Below are 17714 nucleotides of genomic sequence, written 5' to 3' on the forward strand. Positions count from 1 at the left end.
CATGTACTGCCAAAATTTCATAATTCCTTGAATTTTCTTTCTAAGTTGGAAATCTTTCCTTGTAATTATCACTTATGTACAACAACAAACAAAGGTTCGCATCAATATTGAAAAAAAATTTGCAATTTAAAATATCTTCCGATTCATTTAGCATGATAAAATATTTTTTCTTAATTTATACATTTAACGTAAAAATTTAGAAATACATGTGCGTGTATGTGTGCGTGCGTACTACATAGCAGTTTAACAACTAATGAAATAATACAATCTATACATAAAAAAATCAGATATGGCAATATGATTGCAATTGTGCTGTAAACAATTGTTTACTCCATATCATATTTATAATTATACAATTACAATTTAAATAATTTTTCAAAAAACAAAATTGCGAACAATCTCAAAATTAGTTTCATTTGAAACAATGTTAATTACAAGCCCTGATTGCCGATTAACAGTCTCAAATAGAGAAATGAGCCTTTTTAATTTAATAAGTAAATAAATTGCATAAACCTACTAATACTCTATATGTATGTTTGAGTATTTTTCAAATACAAATTTTATACAGGAATTGAAACCGGTATTATTCCGCCGAGTTCGGACATCACTAACGCGCAATATTGATCCCTATGTGTTATTCGCGACATTGTAAATGCAACAATCGGTATAAGGGTCTTTTCCAAATATTAGGAACTCGGCCGATTTCAGGCATTACTGTGAGATACGATAATTCAAAGTACTCTAGATAGTCTAAACTAGACGGTTCGCATACACGTTTCCGTCTCGTTATTTGCTGACCGTGACTTGGAGCAAGACACGATTGTATGTCTCTTGATATATCTACAGTACGGGAAATTAAATTCACCGAAATTATACCCGTTTCATTTCTTGTTTAAGTAAGACGATCGCAAGTAATATTTTGTTACACATACATATGTGTTTGCTGCGACTGTATGTGTATATATCTATTTATATATATATATAATATATATACACACATATGCACATACATGTAACGTACTGTTACGTACGTATCATATATAACATGGCGTTTGTACATTGTGCAAATAATCGAACACTTATGTTGAACTGTTGTACAGGGCATACCGCAATGCATGTAGAATTTAGATACGTTGAAAGTATGTAAGAACACTCGCATTCGTATCTCTCTTCTTTTCTCCCGTTTTCGCGTTACGGCGACCAAGTATAACGAAATTGTTCTATTAGACGTTTAATTCAATAGGCTTTCACTGCTAGGCCGTGGTTTAGTAACCAGACTATGTAAGGCTCGTATTCCGTTCTCCGTTAGATCCGGAGGCCCGAACAGAAAATCCCGTCGAGCGCTTGGGTTCGACAGCAGGTCCCGCATGCTCTCGGTCGTAAGCACCCAAGAGTGTAATGAGGTTTGCGTTAAATTTACTTTCCTAGCGAGTGTCCCAGTAATGTGCACGTCGTCGATCCAGAAGTACGGCTCCTTCTGGGCTTCGCGGTACAGTATAAATACACTATCGGGGGAATATAGGATCGCCCATCCGGCACAATACGCGGGATAAAATCTACCAGGATACTCCAGAGGAGAGACGCGCCACTTTGAGCGCCAGGATCTCTTCACTGCGGAAGCCGATAGAGGATCACAGAGAATTAGACGTCTTGCACCCCACGGCGAGAGGCCATGTGTTAGAAAGTCCAGCATGGCCGGTAAATGAACAAAAACGTCATCGTCTAATTTAAGAATATATTTGGCACCTGAAACAAGAACAATATGTCAAAATCAGATATATAAAAATATATATCCTTGTGCGAGGTTAATGAAAATTGAGAAAGAATAAGAGATAAATATCGATATTTAATTAATTTAATTTATTCTGCTTCTTACTTGGACAGTAATAAGTAGCCCACTTTAATCCCATAACGTGCTTGTAGGTCATGTTTCTGTAGGCATCAACAAAGTTTCCCTGTATTAAGTCTTGGTATTTCTTGTTCTCCTCTTCAAGCCTAGATTGATACTCCACCGAGTATCCCACGAGAAACAATAAAGTCACGTCTGGCGCTTGTTGACCCCAGGTCTCCCGCACGACATGCCTCTTCAGGAAATTCCCCGGCGCCGAGTGAACCAACATTAGTAGCAACGGTTGCGTACGATTGCAAGGATTGTGGTTCATAATGAATCTAAAGTCCGTGATGTTGATCAGTGTGGATTTATCATCGGACGGAAGTTCGTTTATTGAGTAGGGCTGCGTGGAGGGTGTGACATTTCCGGGAAATATAAGGATATATCCTGGCGCGGCCACACCGCCGCTGGAGTAAGGGATCGGCGATCCTGAACCATCGATGTGAATCCATAACGAGACGCATCCAGTTAGTGCCAAAACGACCACAAAAATGAGGGTGCATGGCGAAGTACCGGAGGCATGTAGCCGCCGCTTATCCAGCATACTAATAAGCCCCTTTCATCATACACGTCGGGTTCTGCCTGAAAATATAAATAATAATACCGTCAATTAGCCGAAACTTGTTCTCGCATCTGCAATTATTATGCTTTTATGCGTTGCGGATGCCTCGTGCATATCCTCAATGCGGACTATATCAGTTTTATGATTGGTAATGTAAAATGTATCGTATCTAAAGTCATGAAAATTTTCCAAGTTTTTATTTTAGAGAGCGCTATAAAATGTTCGATTGTAACAATGTATATGTACAATGGTAACATATTATAATATATACGACAACATATGTGTAGTGTATACATGATGTATGTACGCATATATAAAATCTTATCAGTTTAACCGGAACATATATAATACGAGTGGTTTTAAAATTTTATGGGAAATTAATTCAGCACAAAAGACATTTTTATAAACATAGGTCGAAAAATCAAAAGACGCTTTTTCTTATAAAGTTAACGCTCAAAATCCTCTAAATCACGATTATTTTATACATTTTTACAAATATCAGGAAAATATTTTTTAACAAAAAGTACTGAAACAAAAGTTGTAGAGAATTTAATTATCTTTCAAATGATATCAAAATAATTATAATGCGTTTTCCAACGTTTTTGAAATAACCAATGGTTTTGAAATACAAAAGTGTTTTTTTTTTCTACTGTAGACTTTTTGAAAAATACTTTTTATTTATGCTTAGCTAATTTTTAATGTTTATCTTGTTTGTTTGTTATTCCATTAAAATAAATTTACTTTTGTGCATTGTTTACCAATCATAAGAGGAAATCAAAAGTCTGCTCAGAATAAGGAAAAAAAAAAGAAATAAAATCAAAGTTTCGTAAATATTTGATCCATACACACACACACACACACGCACAACAAATAAACACGGCTTTTGATTGACTAAATTAATCAAAAGGAAATCCATAAAGAGATTAAATCAAGAGGCGCGGTCGCGAATCACGCCGAGTGACACGCAAAGCGAAGATTCGTTACTATCCGATGCCGAAAGCGTATTAAAGCTGGAAAAAGACATTTTACAGAACATTTAGTTTCTTCATATTTTTATTGATTTTCTATTATTATAGTAGTGCTACTTTAGATTAAAAAGAATCATCTTATTTTTTAAAAGATATATAAAATCACACAACAAATATATATATCAGCATTTAGATACAGTTATGACCTATAAAGCTTTTTGTTTATTATTGTATTTTATTTTTATTCCACGAGATTTTCGGTCAAAGTTTTGAGTAAGGACCTCCAACTCTTCCGAATATAGCCGTCAATATAACTGCTTCAAAGTTTAATATTCGTTTTTCTCGAAACTTTATCTTCATAATTGATCAGACATTTTTAATCAGCTTTACGAGATTGGACCGAAAATTTAGATTCAGAGATTTCAAGAAGAGTTGAGAGAAGGTGAGATTGATCGTGACGACGTCATTTTCACGTTTATAAAAATCTCATAGAAAAAAACACATTTCGTTAAAAGCGTGATAAGCTATGATATAATAAGCTACTACGTTACCAATAAGTGTAATGCATGTAACGTACTTTTAAAATATAATTGTTAACATACTCGAGTTGTTTCAGAGAACTGCTGCAACTTGTAAAATAAAAAAATTCTCAGACGCCAAGGGGAGTGTTAATGTAGAAATGCTTTTCCAACGCGTGTTAGCACGAGAGAATCTTACGTGTATTAACTTCTCGCGAACGTCCAAGGAGAGCGTGTTTTAAAAGTTTCACAAACAATAATAATTCCGCTCGCTCGGGGCTCGTGAGCTTGCGAGTTAAAAAGTACTAAGTGATGCCGTTCGCCAGAAGTTTCCCACACGAATCAATGGATACCACGAAGAGTCGCGCACGAGGCATAACATATGGACTCGCGCTATCGTCACTGATAAGTCCTCCCATTGAAAGCGATTCTGCCGTCTGATATTATGATTCACTCGAAGATCGTTTAAACTTTATTCGACAAGGATTACTTTATCAATGCGTGCATGTATCAGAAGTAATTATTACTGTATAAAAATCACACGTGAAATCAATGTACACGTTATAATTTACTTACATGCTGCTTACATGCTGTTTGCATCAGATAACGATATACCTTTTAATTTATAACAACAATCACATTTCGTAGATATAATTTTAATGAATTACTGACTTGTCGATAAACGATGACTAATCGCAATACAAGAAATCTAAAAAAGAATTAAAGTTCAAGAATCACCGCGTGAACACTCTCACTAGTCCTTTGATTATTTATCTTTAAAAAAAAATTTATTTGGTGGGAAAAGATAAAACAATAAAACATTTTGCTAAATCGTGTCAGAAAACTCAAATATTTATGAAAGCTATAGCATCTGCACTTAACGTCTATGTATAGAAATACTTTAGCGATAACGTTGCTTGATAGCGATTGTATAAAACTTTTATATTCAAATTATCATATGACACATCCGGTAGGTATGCAGAAAAATATTAAATCTACAGTTATAATAATAAAATTAAAAATTTATATAAAATTTATATAAAAATTCATATAAATTATTCTATTTATATTTATTTCTAAAATTATAACAGAGTAATTGGGGAATGAATCCCATTTTGCTCCACAAAATTATAAAAGTACAAATTGATAAAAGTACACCTTGAATTACGTGGCATGGAAGGCTTGCGTAAGTTAAATTGTTTACAAAATCGAATTAAATTGCAAAATTAATTTACTCAGAAACAACAGGCGAACTCTTGCAGCAATATTCGTAGAAACTGCAAAACTCTACGGGAAAATCGAAAAAAGTTCCTTTTAACCAGCCAGCGCAACACAACAAAGATGCATTCGTAGACTTACGATGAGAGAACTAATTCCGAGCGCAAACAGGCGACAACTTTACACAGCTTGTCTCTTAACTTTTACAATCTGCTGAACATATATATATATATATATATATATATGTGTGTGTGTGTACGTATATGGCAATAATATGTTACTTCATTTAAATGGAATATTACATTACAAGCGCGATATTACTCATAATTCGAAAGCATTTCATCCAGAATTTAAGAAATATAGCGTACAGAGTTTATCGTTATACACCCAATCGCATCACGCTGTTTCGTTACACTAAGAAGTTTTGCGTTGCAACAATGTCATTAAGTCACGCGAAGTACTGTGCATATCTATTTTTGTATTACCTCGTTTATCATTTCTTTATTTTTCTTATTTCTTAAGTGCCGTTGTGACGCACAAACTATATAATCTTATTTCTACAAAAGTCAATAGAAACGGGAATATAAATGGCACGTTATTACTGTGAGTTTTGAGTTTTTTTCCTTTAATAACGGTTTGATGACAAACATGCAGCACGCGTTAAGACGTTACGTGCACCGTATAGCAACTATAATTTCGAGGCAGCTTGCGTTATATATTTTACAGTACGTACGTCAAGGACGCGATAAGTTCACGAACGAATACCAACGGTCGATTAGCACTAATGAATTCATTATTTCGCATCGCTGTAAGTAGAAGACAGGTGTCTATTATAATGATGGCATGTCATCAAGACTAAAAAGCCGTTTCGATCGATTTGTTGTTTGACTTTAATCCAAGGTCGGTCCGAATACGGTACGTCGATTTGAACTCGGTATATCAATCCGAGACCTCGTTAAACATCATTCGTAGATGAATGCTTCAATTTCTAATGGCGAAACGAGGCTCTACTGCCCACATCTGTATACGTCCACGTCTAAATGTATTACGTGCCTTAATAGGTTCCACCGGTGTCTCTTACGTAGGCATAATTCTATATAGATTCTATTAGAGAAGAATTAAGCCCCAGCCAATAGAGTGAAAACACTTTAAAGTATCTATTTCTAACTTTCTCCGTCTTCTCACGTGTGTGGGATTTTAAATCGAATATCAAGAGCGCACGTAGAATGCTAATGCCTGAAGAGTGTCGGCTGGATAATATCGGTCAATATATCGCTCGCTGTGTTGCGCTGTGTACGTATGTTATGTTTCCTAAGCAAATCCTCGGCGATCTGCGCCAGCGGATATATAAGCAAGGAACCTCGTGTTTAATCGAGATAATCCACTTCGTGTTGCTGTAATATAGGATGGGCAAACGTGCGATATCAAAGGTAGAACATCTCGCTTGGAAAGCAGGGCTACTCGCGTTTTTATAATTATCTCTCTGTTACGAAACTCGAATGGATCGCTTGCTAATCTCGATTCGAGTTGTACGGGAGACAAATATTTGAGCCGCTTCTCGTGCAACGAAAAAATAAAATAAACAATGATAAGCTTCTATTATTTTCCATTTTCATTGTCCATTCGTTTCTATCTGAGAATTGACGCTCGATGTAGGATAACAAAAAGATAAGATAATTCACAATCATTGAATTTGTCTTATCATTCAACATATGGACCAGTTAATCTAATCCCCCCTTTTTTTTGTAACGTATAACAAATACTTCTCGTTATTGCAGAAGTGATCTATAGAAATATTGCGATTATAACTAATTGTGGTTAGAGCAATGTGGTCATTGTGGCTTGGAGAGGAAGGAACGAGAGAAAGATAGCTTCGTTTTCCTCTCTTGACCTCGTTTACAAATATCAGTGAGTGATTCCGGGCGACTTCTAGGGCGATTAAGCCGCGCGGTTTGCATACGCGGTCAGTTTATGCTCTAATATTCGCAGAGCAAGATGGTAATAATTCTACTTTCGTGCAGCCCGATCGTTCCGATCTGGCGGCGAGGAACGATCGGAAAAACATGTGAGTGCGATTCTGTTGTCATTATAGCGTTACAATTAAGTACATGGCTATAATTAGAATTCGTATTGGTTAACATGGGCGTGAAGCCTAATCAGAAACTGATTGAACGCGCAGTGTTATATCCCGGATCAAGAGGCTTTTACGGTAAGATTCACGTCATCGGAATAAATGGAATATCATGCACGCAAAGGCTGATTGTCCTAATGCCCGAATCATCGATTCCAAAGTTAGCGTTATCGATTCCGCGATTTCATCATGCTCTAACACATATTAGGCCACGTAATGACACTTAAAAATAGAATTGATAAGTTTTCCTAATATTTCATCACGTAAATTTCGCATGGCTTGCGATGTGAGCGCGAGATATTGAGAAAAGATGAAAGACCTTCTTTAATTTCATAAATAATGTTAGCTTGTAACCCTTGTCTGCAAAATCACTAACGTCCTAAAAAATTCGATAACATTTTAACATATAATATTGTATATTAAATATTTCTTTTTATACTAATGTTATTTTATTTTCGCTTGCTACATACTTTCGAATACCCGTGTGAAGCTAGCACCCCAAAGTAAAAAAAATAATATTTTTTTTAGAATGCCGGCTTCTTTTCTAATAGTTCTATAGTGCATGATAATTTTTAGGAATAGTTCCAGCGATTAAACCCAAAAAACACAAGTTTTAAAAATGGGGTGCCAACGTGAAGTTGGCACCCCATTTTCAAAAAAATTATATTTTTTTTAGAGTTTCCAGTAGTTTTTGAATAGTTCTATAATTCCCTATACTTTTTTTCAATAGTTTCGTTTTATTTTCAAAATTTTGGAACTTTGAAAATAAAACGGAACTATTGAAAAAAAGTATGGAACTATAGAACTATTCAAAAACTACTGGAAACTCTAAAAAAAAATATAATTTTCTTGAAAATAGGTGCCAACGTGAAGTTGGCACCCCATTTTTAAAACTTGTTTTTTGAGGGTGTTTTTTAATCGCTGGAACTATTTCTAAAAAATTATCATGCACTATAGAACTATTAGAAAAGAAGCCGGGACTCTAAAAAAAGATTTTTTTTTTTACTTTGGGATGCTAGCTTCACACGGGTCTTTCGAATAAAGTCTAGAATTAATAATACATTTTTTATTACTTACTAATAAACAATAATAAAAAATAACTGCAAGAGATAGGGAGAAGAAAAATTAGATCCTTAATCTAGAATTAGATTTTAAACATTATAAAAAGCCAAAAATGACAAAATTGCAAAACTACAAAATCATTTAAACTTCGCGACTCTAATTTGTGAGGCAACTTTTATAAGTTAACAAACTTGTATCGGAATAGATTAAAAGTAATCACGAATGGAATGATAATTGGCTTGTTTAGAAGTTGAAACATTAGGAGAATTATTTATCTTTTTCTCTTCTATTTTATTATTTTACGCATACGTAAATATATGTATAACATTTAACTTTGTTTCTCATTGTGTTCTCGCACTGTGCAAAATATCCACGAAAGATGAGGACAAAGAGCATTCGCATACGTAAATCGTGCATAAGAATAGAGGATGTGTGATCATTCATGGCACACCCTTTAACACGCGCCCTTAGATTGCCGACCCTCAGAGGCATGATGGATCAGTGGAGAAAAATTGTACCGCGTTGATCCACGCACGCGCGAATAAAAAAAGAAATCGTACACCACTGACAACGACGACGACGATAAGTTTGCCTCGAACGTCTGAAAGTGGGTGATGACGCACACCCTTCATCTTTTCCAACACTCGTCGCCAAACAACCTGGCACCAGAATGGCGCCTGCCAGAAACGACTTAAGAAGAAAGCATCCGAGAATGTCATTATGACCGATATTCATAGTCCATTTTTCTATTTCAACACTATCTTAAGTAATGTCGTAAGGTACTAGTACCGCTGCGGTAATAGTTAATCATTCTGATTAGTTTATAGTAAGTTAAGACGACATAAGTTTTTACTTAGGATTGTTAAATATAAGAACTGATATAAGCGTTTATCTAACAATAAGATTTCTTTTCGGAAGGGGGTTTTATCTGTTTTAGTAGCACATAAAGAGGTTTTTTTACGTTAATAAATTGCTTTTTTGAATATTTTTAAATGTTTCTTGTTCCTGATTTTGAATAGGAAAAATATTATATTTTTTAAATTATTACTTTTACTATTTATTTATTTTTGCAGAAAGTAGAAGCTATTAAAAATGAAATATGCCGTTCTTTAATATTGCTATTATTATATAACAATATGTTATTATTATATAACAAATAATATCATAATTATTTTTCTAGGAAAAATTCTGAAACGAATATAAAAAGACTTCCTAATTCTTATGAGAAACACTGTTAAATATTATTAAAAATGTAATATTAAACTTAACTTAAACAAGAAGAAACGATAGAAGAATTAATGAAGCCAAAGATCATTCAATAAAATGTAAAAAATAAAAGATTACGATTTTTTCCAAAGCGATTTAACACAATATTTTATGTGACAGTAATAAATTTATTGAGAGTCTTTTAAAATGTCTTTTAAAATGAGAAACGTAATAAAAAAGTTCAGAAGAGGATTTAAATCTTCCAAAGACTCTCTTAGATACGTCTATGAGTATCGATTATGAATATCGGCTTTTTATATTATTTTTCTTCGTGAAAGTAATAATTTTTGTGGCCTCTCGGTATAGAAACATGATCGAAGAAATATCTGGTTCTTCAAAGTTTACATTTTTTTACGTCATTAGAATACAATTTAACAACTTTATACACGCAAAGAAAAGATTAGCCAACAAAGCTAAAATTTAGCTATGGTAATTAAGATGTGTTTTTAAAATAGAGACAGGTAATATCGTTGCTGCCAGAGCTAAATTTATTAGTCATTAAAATTAGCAGTTGCAGCATGAAATATTCGCTGCTAGACTCAAATAATGTTTAGCGAATGCGTATATAGTTTCAGCGTCTATAGATATTGAGGAATAGCTGCCACTTTTTTAGCTACACGTGTTAAAGCACACATTTCATTTTACCTAATAAAACTGTATCTCACAGCAAATATATTTTATCTTTAATAGCCAATTTTTAGCACTGATTGATGAAGAAAAATTCGAACTAGCTACTGATATTTAGTTACTACTTCTAACAAGGAAACACAGGGAAGTGTCCGCCTTGTTGTTAGTTGATGAGCTGGCGTTAGATAGTGAAGGTATGGAATGTGTGAGTAATAATTTTTTGTAATCCAAGTCTCCTTATTTATAAAATGTTGAAGAGAACAAATATTCTAGTTGAATCATGTAGACTAGTAAATAAATGTTTAACTTATATTAATTACATATTATTTTCTAAACAAGAAATTAATGTCTTACAACACCGTAATTCTTTAGTGTAGTGTCGTTTTATTTTGTAGTAAATGTTTTTCTCAATGTCTGCGTTTTCATGTTAGACACAGACTGTCCTCTAAATGTTTTTGTCATCTTATGCGAAAAAAACATGCATTCAACTTTCATTGAGAACATTTTTCTTTATCTCTTATAGTTTCGACGATACACGCTTTGAAAGAAAAAACCCGATTTTCTTCAAAGGGATATTTCACCTTTAAAAGTGTATTAGGACACGTGTAAAAAATACGTGTCCCTTATTTTAATCTGTACAACATATTAAAGGCACGTCGAAATCGGAGGGAGTCACTTCCCTAGCGCAGAGTGCGGACGGGTGCGCGTACCGTGCGCATAGAGAGGTTTTTAATTATTTTTAGAAAATGGGAATGTTGTGTCGTAACTTTATCATATACCGTTGAATTCGTAATAAAATAAGCTTTATTTTGCTTAAAAAAAATTAAAAATTAAAAAAAAAAATAGGTAAATGGTGGGAGAAAGTATTAAAAAGAATTAAAAAAAAAAATTTTTTTTCCGCTGTTATAAATTACTCTTTGAGCCATTCAACTTTTATTTAAAACATTTTTTTCTATCTCTTATAGTTTCGACGGCATACGCTTCGAAAGAAAAAAATCGATTTTCTTCAAAGGAGTGTTTCACCCCCTTAAAGTGCGTATGGACACGTATAAAAAAATACGTCACCCTTATTTTTATCTGTACTACAACATATTAAAAACTCGTTTTAATCTGAGGCGGACACTTCCCTGTGTTTCCTTGTAAGTCATTTTCTCTGTGTACGAGCATATAATAAATTACAGATGTTATCTAGTTAAAATATTCATTTATTCGAGCAAAAATCTTAATATAAATTTAATATTTTAATTAAATAATATCTGTAATTTATTATATGCTTATATAAAGGTGTTAAATGATAATTCTAATTACGTTTATAAATAAACGAGCAAATAAGCTTGTCTTCTACATTTCGTTACTGTTGCATTTTCTTATTTAAAAAAAAAGTCTACTTTGAAAATTATAAAACAAATCCATATTATTTTTTCGTTTTATTTTAGATGCATCAAAGAAGGGATTTGTGAACGGAAAGAAACTTGGACAAATATACGTTATATCGCCTTTAATAGTAGGAAATGTGTAGGTGTATGAATTCGTTCCAACTTTACAAAATAATTTTAAAAGTATTTCTAAAGAATCAATGTTGCGCGTTTCCTTGCGGTTGGAAGCCGCGAACGTTAAATCTTAGTTTTAGTTCTATGTTTCTATGTAAATACGTCCTTGGCCGAGCCATAAATAAGGAAGGACTCGACGAAACGTATACGACATATGAGAACGAGACATATGAACTATTGACAAAACATTCATAAAATCTGCAATTTAAAATGATTGCCAAGGGAGTAAAGTTCTTAAAATGATCTCGATAATGATTTCGTTTCTTAAGACAATTGCCAAAAGAGTAAACATCTCAAAGTGAGCTCAGTAACGATTCCTTTTCTCAAGACAATATTTTGTTTACCGCAACACAATTAATAATCAGAATTCAAGTTATATAGTCCTTAAATTTAATTACATCTGATTAACGCTGACAACTTGTGGATACAACACACTGTTTGAAGATGTAACAAGTATTAATTAAGCAGGTTTATTATTCATACACAGTACACCCCAACGATTTATCCTTCCGGCCAACCATTGAGACCACGAGCGCAATATTTCATTTCGTGTTTCGCACAAAAGGGCTTTTAGTATCTCCACGATAAGGCGTGGTAGCGTTGATCCCTTCAAAGGCCGGCCGGTAGTGTACGAGCGCGCGGAAAATCGAACTGGAATTTTCGTTGCGACCCCCTCTCCCCCTTGAAAAATTAAATTTTCGAGCGGAAAGTTTGGAACAAAAATTCCTCGACTGCCCCCATGATTTATTCATACCGCTCCAAAGTTCTAATGCCGCGCATAAACTCGCACGAAGCGCATTCTCCATCTCATGTACACGAAAGAGGAAATCGAATACACGTGTCGACTTACTTTGTACGCGATCTAGAAACGCTTCGAGAATATTGAAATTCCTCGTGTAGAATTAAAAACCTTTCTTTTTTTTTATTTTGCTGGGTTTTTCTTCTTTACTCGAAATGTTGCGTAACGCAGCAATGAATTTTATCAGAACGAATAGTTAACTCTGTCTTTTTCATCATTATAAAATTTTATTTTTCACACCATTGAAAATTTATTAAGATAATTTTTTTCATCTAAAGAATGTGTTACACATAGATTATTGAAAAACCTTACAGTTATTATTTGTTAAATACGTCCTGAGAGAAAAAAATTTTATCATCGCGCGATTACTGAGAAAAAAAATAAGCCTTATCAAATAAAAGTACATAGTTTGCAAAAAAAATAATAGGACGAGGCATCTTGAAATGTAATATCTGAAATTGATAACTGACGAAAGGATATACAGGAAATTATATACAGGGTGTTTCAGAAATAGTTGGTCAAACTTTAACAGCATGTTCCACTCATTGTAAGGATAAAAAAAAGTCATATAAACATGGGTTTGAAAATGTTTTCTTTCCAAGTTATAAACATTTTTTGATTTTACAGAAATTGCTGGAAATAATTTCCTTTCGCATCAATGCATTTCCTTCGCATTGACGTCGCATGGATTGTCGAAAACGTTCAAAAATTCTCGGAGTATTTCGTATTTTTTCACACAGCAATAATACAATTTCAAAGTACTTCTACAGTAGCAACAAAAGTATCATACATGAGAGTCTTAAGATGCCCCCATAAGTAAAAATTCAAAGGGTTTAAATCGGGAAAACGTGCAAGCCAAGCAATGAGTCCTCCTTTACCAATTCATGTATTGATGTAATTATTATTTAGGAACTCTCGAGCAATGCGGTTGAAATGTGCTTGAGCTCCATCATGCATAAACCAAATTTGATTGCGTATCTGTAGTGGAATGTCTTCTAATAATATAGGGAGTTGCGTTTCCAAAAATTGTCTGTAATTGTTATTATTAAGTGTAGATAAAAAAAATCGGTCCAAAAAGAAAATTTCGGAAGGAAATCATTTCCAACAATTTCTCTAAAGTCAATAAAAAAATGTTTATAACTTGGCAAGGAAGCATTTTCAAACCCATGTTTATATAACTTTTTTTCATTCTTACAATGAGTGGATATGCTCTTAAAGTTTGGCCAACTATTTCTAAAACACCCTGTATAAATAATAAAATAATTAAAAAAAATATATATATATATGTTTTTTTAATTATCTTATTATTTATATTTATATATTGTATGTAAAACATAAATAATGGGATAATTATTATTTACAAACAATATTATTATATATTCTAAAATAAATGTTAGTTGTTAATATACATAATACTAAATATAATTTTAACATTAATTTTATATAAATTGTATTGTAAGACAGTTTTTTTTGTGGAAAAATCCGGAGGAAATTTGTTAAAGTGCCCATCCCTGAGAGGCAGCATTCCCACGTCTATGACACTATGTATAAAATAAACTTTCCGTGTGTTTGCCTGTTATGACATCAAGCGTAAAGGGCAGAGACGGTGGCATAACCAGATAAGCGTGCATTCAGCGTGTACATACGCGCGACTCTTGGTCAAACAACTCAGAAACGCCGTGACTATACGCGGCATTATTGATTTTCGAGTCTCATCCTAAATAATTGTTTTCTTTCACAACAATCCTAGCAATTTACGCAAAGTATGATAGTAGCGCGGACTCCGTTACGAGACCGCGCGCACGTCGTCGAGTATCGCGCAAGCCGGATCGACGCAGCTGATACGGAAAAAAACGCGCATATTTTTTTTCCATCGAGCACAAAGCCCCGCATTCTCATTTATTTAGCGCGCTATTTAGCACCGAACGCGAACAATCGCTCGTAATTATTTCGTTTATTCAGTGGGGAGAATGATATTCGAATGCGGAGACTTTCGCTAACTTTCATTTGAGAAAAAGTACGCGCTCCGAGGTGTTGTGAAAGAGGGAAGAAACTCGGGGAAAGAAAGAATGGGAAACAAGAAACATTTTTTCCTCGGGAAAAAGCCCGTAATAGAAAAAGAAATGTATTTCCTTCTTTTTTATATCACTTATGCGTACCGACACTATCTCTCAAAAACTTTACTTTAAGAGAAGCTTGAATTTTTTGAAGATACTGATTTCTTAAAAGTACACTTTAAATCCAAGTGCGTAAAAGGTGTAGTCTTTTTACACATTTCAATTTTTTATACATTTTCTTGTATGTAATTTTTGCACTTTTTACACATTTAGTCGTATAATTCAATATTGATACACGTCTAACTAAGTGTAAAATTACACGTCTAAACGTGAAAAAAGTACAAAAATTACACGCATAGAAATATGTAAAAAGTAATATATATATTTTATCCACTTAAGTGTATAAAAAATTATACACTTGGATTTAGAGTGTAGGCTAAAAACAATGCAACATTTCTGTAGGACAAAGGAACTAGTGTTTCTTGTACGTAATAACTTATTAAGTTTATAATTTTCATTTACTAACATTTAATTCTCTATCATTCAAAATAATTCATTTTATCAAAAAAAAAATTTATACCAAAGAAAAAAGTTTTATTTATACTTTATTTCTCATTCACTAATATAAATACAATGTTTCATATTTAAGACATTGCATTTTTTTAGCTATTGGTTAAAATAAGAAACGGTATGGTCCAAAGTTATATCTTCCTAAAATGGGAATTTGTCCAAAATAAAAATTATAAAATAGATTCTATAAAATAGGTTTATCAAATATTATTGTATATTAATCTTATATGAATAATTTTAAATAAAAGCTTTTAAAAGGAGTTTAAAGCAAAAGAAGTTAAAAAACCACTTAAAAAAACGTTTCTTTCCAGTGTCGAGTTTTTTTTTCCTAGGAAAAAACGTGGGAAAGATGTATTTCTTTCCCGGCGATTAAATTTCCCAGAAAATAACACTACTCCGAGAGCTACGTGAGAGTATTTTCGCATACACTTAGACCCTGGTAAAACCTATTAACATATAATTAATTCAGGGTTGTGCCGTATATTTCAAGATTACGTCTACACGAGCTTTTTACGTAAACAATACGTGACGTTTATACCTTTTTCAGATAGACAATACAAACATGTAAAATATGTAAACTAACTCGTAAATTAGATAACACAAAACACAATACAGAAAAAGTAAATAATAAAATAATACAGAAAAAGTAAATAATAAAAAACATAAAAAGTAAAAAATAAAATTATAAAATTATTAATATCTAATTTAATATATTAATAATAGAAATATATAATATTAAAAATTAAAAGGTTGAAAAAAATGATATACTAAATTTTCATATTGCATAGATAATAGTTTACATAATGACATTTCATACATAGTTTACGCGTAACGTACACTATATTTTGTTGCGTAAACGCACAACCCTGAATTAATTCGACTGGCCGCGGCGGAATAATTCGAGCGAAATGTCTGGCTACGCAAATCGTTGTCCTTAATCAAATTTTTTTCTTTTCACATTGCAAACAAAAGAAAATTAACAATTCCATTCGCGTTAACAGGTATTGATGAGTTAATCGAAGTATGGTTGAAATCCCCCATTGAAAAGTAACAGCGTACGATTGTTTCCAACGTATACATTAACGCAAGTTGGTAATGAATATTAATAATCTTTTCTTCGTTCCTGGGAAAGCCGGAGCGATCACAAAGCAAAGATCTGAATGATAATAATCCAGAGGAGCGTGGAAAAAATTACTTTGATCAAAAGTCAAAAGTATCACCCTTGGCGGTCACCCATATGCTTTTATTCGAAGCGCCCGATCGCCTTCGTCCTCCACTTAACATCCACTTAAAATAGATGCGCGCTTCCCGGTTTTTACTTTCAGCTTGAACGGCTCCGCACGCGCGCCGACTGAAAGCGGCATTCCGAGAGCAACTTCCAAGTTGCTCCGAGAGCAAGGTGAAGGATTCGAACGCGAGAGAGGGAGAGAAGACGTCGTGAAATGAAATAAAATTCCTGAATGCGCTCCGAGAAAGGAGGGAAAAGACGAGGGCCGGGGGGCGGGGGGAGGGGGGGAGCAGAAACCGCGCGTGCAAAAAAACCCGGCTCCGGAAGAAACGCCGGAAGGACACACGGACACGCGGCGCGACATCCTCGACGGCGGTGGCGTTTTCGTGCGAAACCGCGCCGAGGGTGACTCCCGGCGGAATTCGCGCGGTATTCGGCGCGAAAATCCTGAGCCGGGAGACTCATCGGCGGCGCCTCGTCGTCGTCGTCAGCGGCGGCGATCCGGCACGAGAAGAGGGAAGAGACCCTCCGTGCCGAGGACGCGCGACGACCGGGCGGGGGGGAGAGGAGATGAAAAAGGAGGTTAGAGGGACAAGAGAGGGAGTATGAAAAAAAAGCCGAGTACGTTGAGTACTTACGAGTCGCATGTGGTGAAAAACTGCCGGAGCTCACTAGCACTACCCGCTGGGACAGCAGAAACCTCGCCACGCACATCCGGAACCCGGTTCAATCGTGGCCGAAAACACGCTCACGCAACACCGCGCGAATCGTCGACGGGCGACGCGACGACACGAGCTCGCTGACGGTTTGAGGTTATATACCGGGGAGGGTGTGAGTCCAAGTAGGTGCGTGAGCGAGAAGGGGAAGAGAGGGGGAGAGAGAGAGAGGTGGCGCAAGGGCGGGAGGGAGAGAGAGGAGAAAGATCGAGAGAGAGGGGGAGTGTGTTTCTTCAATCACCTGGTCATACACATCGACGAGACGTAAAGCGCTCGCCGACTCGCCGCGCGGCTCGCGTTCGCTTTCTCTCTTTCTCTCTCTCTCTCTCCCTCTCTCTCTTTCTCGACACACGTAGACGTATAGGTATATGTACGTGCCGATTGTACGGGAGAACAACCGACGCAGCGACTTCTCTCTCGACTGACCGCATGCTCGATCCGCGGCTACTCAGTAGTCGGCTTTCTTTTTCGTCCTGGCGCCCCGCATCTTTCCTCGTCGCCGACCGCCGACGCGCGTTATTACCCCTCGCTCGGTCGAGCGGCTACGCCGG

General features: G+C 34.9%; 1 protein-coding gene and 1 long non-coding RNA gene across 3 annotated transcripts; one reads left to right on the forward strand and one right to left on the reverse strand.

The window, feature by feature from the left end:
* Positions 1-588: 588 nt before the first annotated feature.
* On the reverse strand, positions 589-17652 carry LOC105202068 (beta-1,3-galactosyltransferase 5). 2 transcript variants are annotated; one of them, XM_011170444.3, is made up of 3 exons: positions 17086-17652; positions 1877-2473; positions 589-1746 (listed from the first exon to the last, which is right to left on the reverse strand). In XM_011170444.3, the coding sequence occupies exons 2-3, from the start codon at positions 2433-2435 to the stop codon at positions 1232-1234; spliced, it is 1074 nt and encodes a 357-aa protein (XP_011168746.1). In that variant the 5' UTR covers positions 2436-2473; positions 17086-17652; the 3' UTR covers positions 589-1231. The 2 variants fall into 2 exon arrangements, with proteins under 2 accessions (XP_011168746.1, XP_039308307.1); XM_039452373.1 differs by lacking the exon at positions 17086-17652 and adding an exon at positions 16415-16639.
* On the forward strand, positions 2473-13663 carry LOC120358361. The gene is made up of 2 exons (XR_005575314.1): positions 2473-7366; positions 11680-13663. It is a non-coding gene; the product is annotated as an uncharacterized LOC120358361 (long non-coding RNA).
* Positions 17653-17714: the final 62 nt, after the last annotated feature.

This window comes from Solenopsis invicta, chromosome 1 (assembly GCF_016802725.1).
Source record: "Solenopsis invicta isolate M01_SB chromosome 1, UNIL_Sinv_3.0, whole genome shotgun sequence".
Taxonomy (NCBI): domain Eukaryota; kingdom Metazoa; phylum Arthropoda; class Insecta; order Hymenoptera; family Formicidae; genus Solenopsis; species Solenopsis invicta.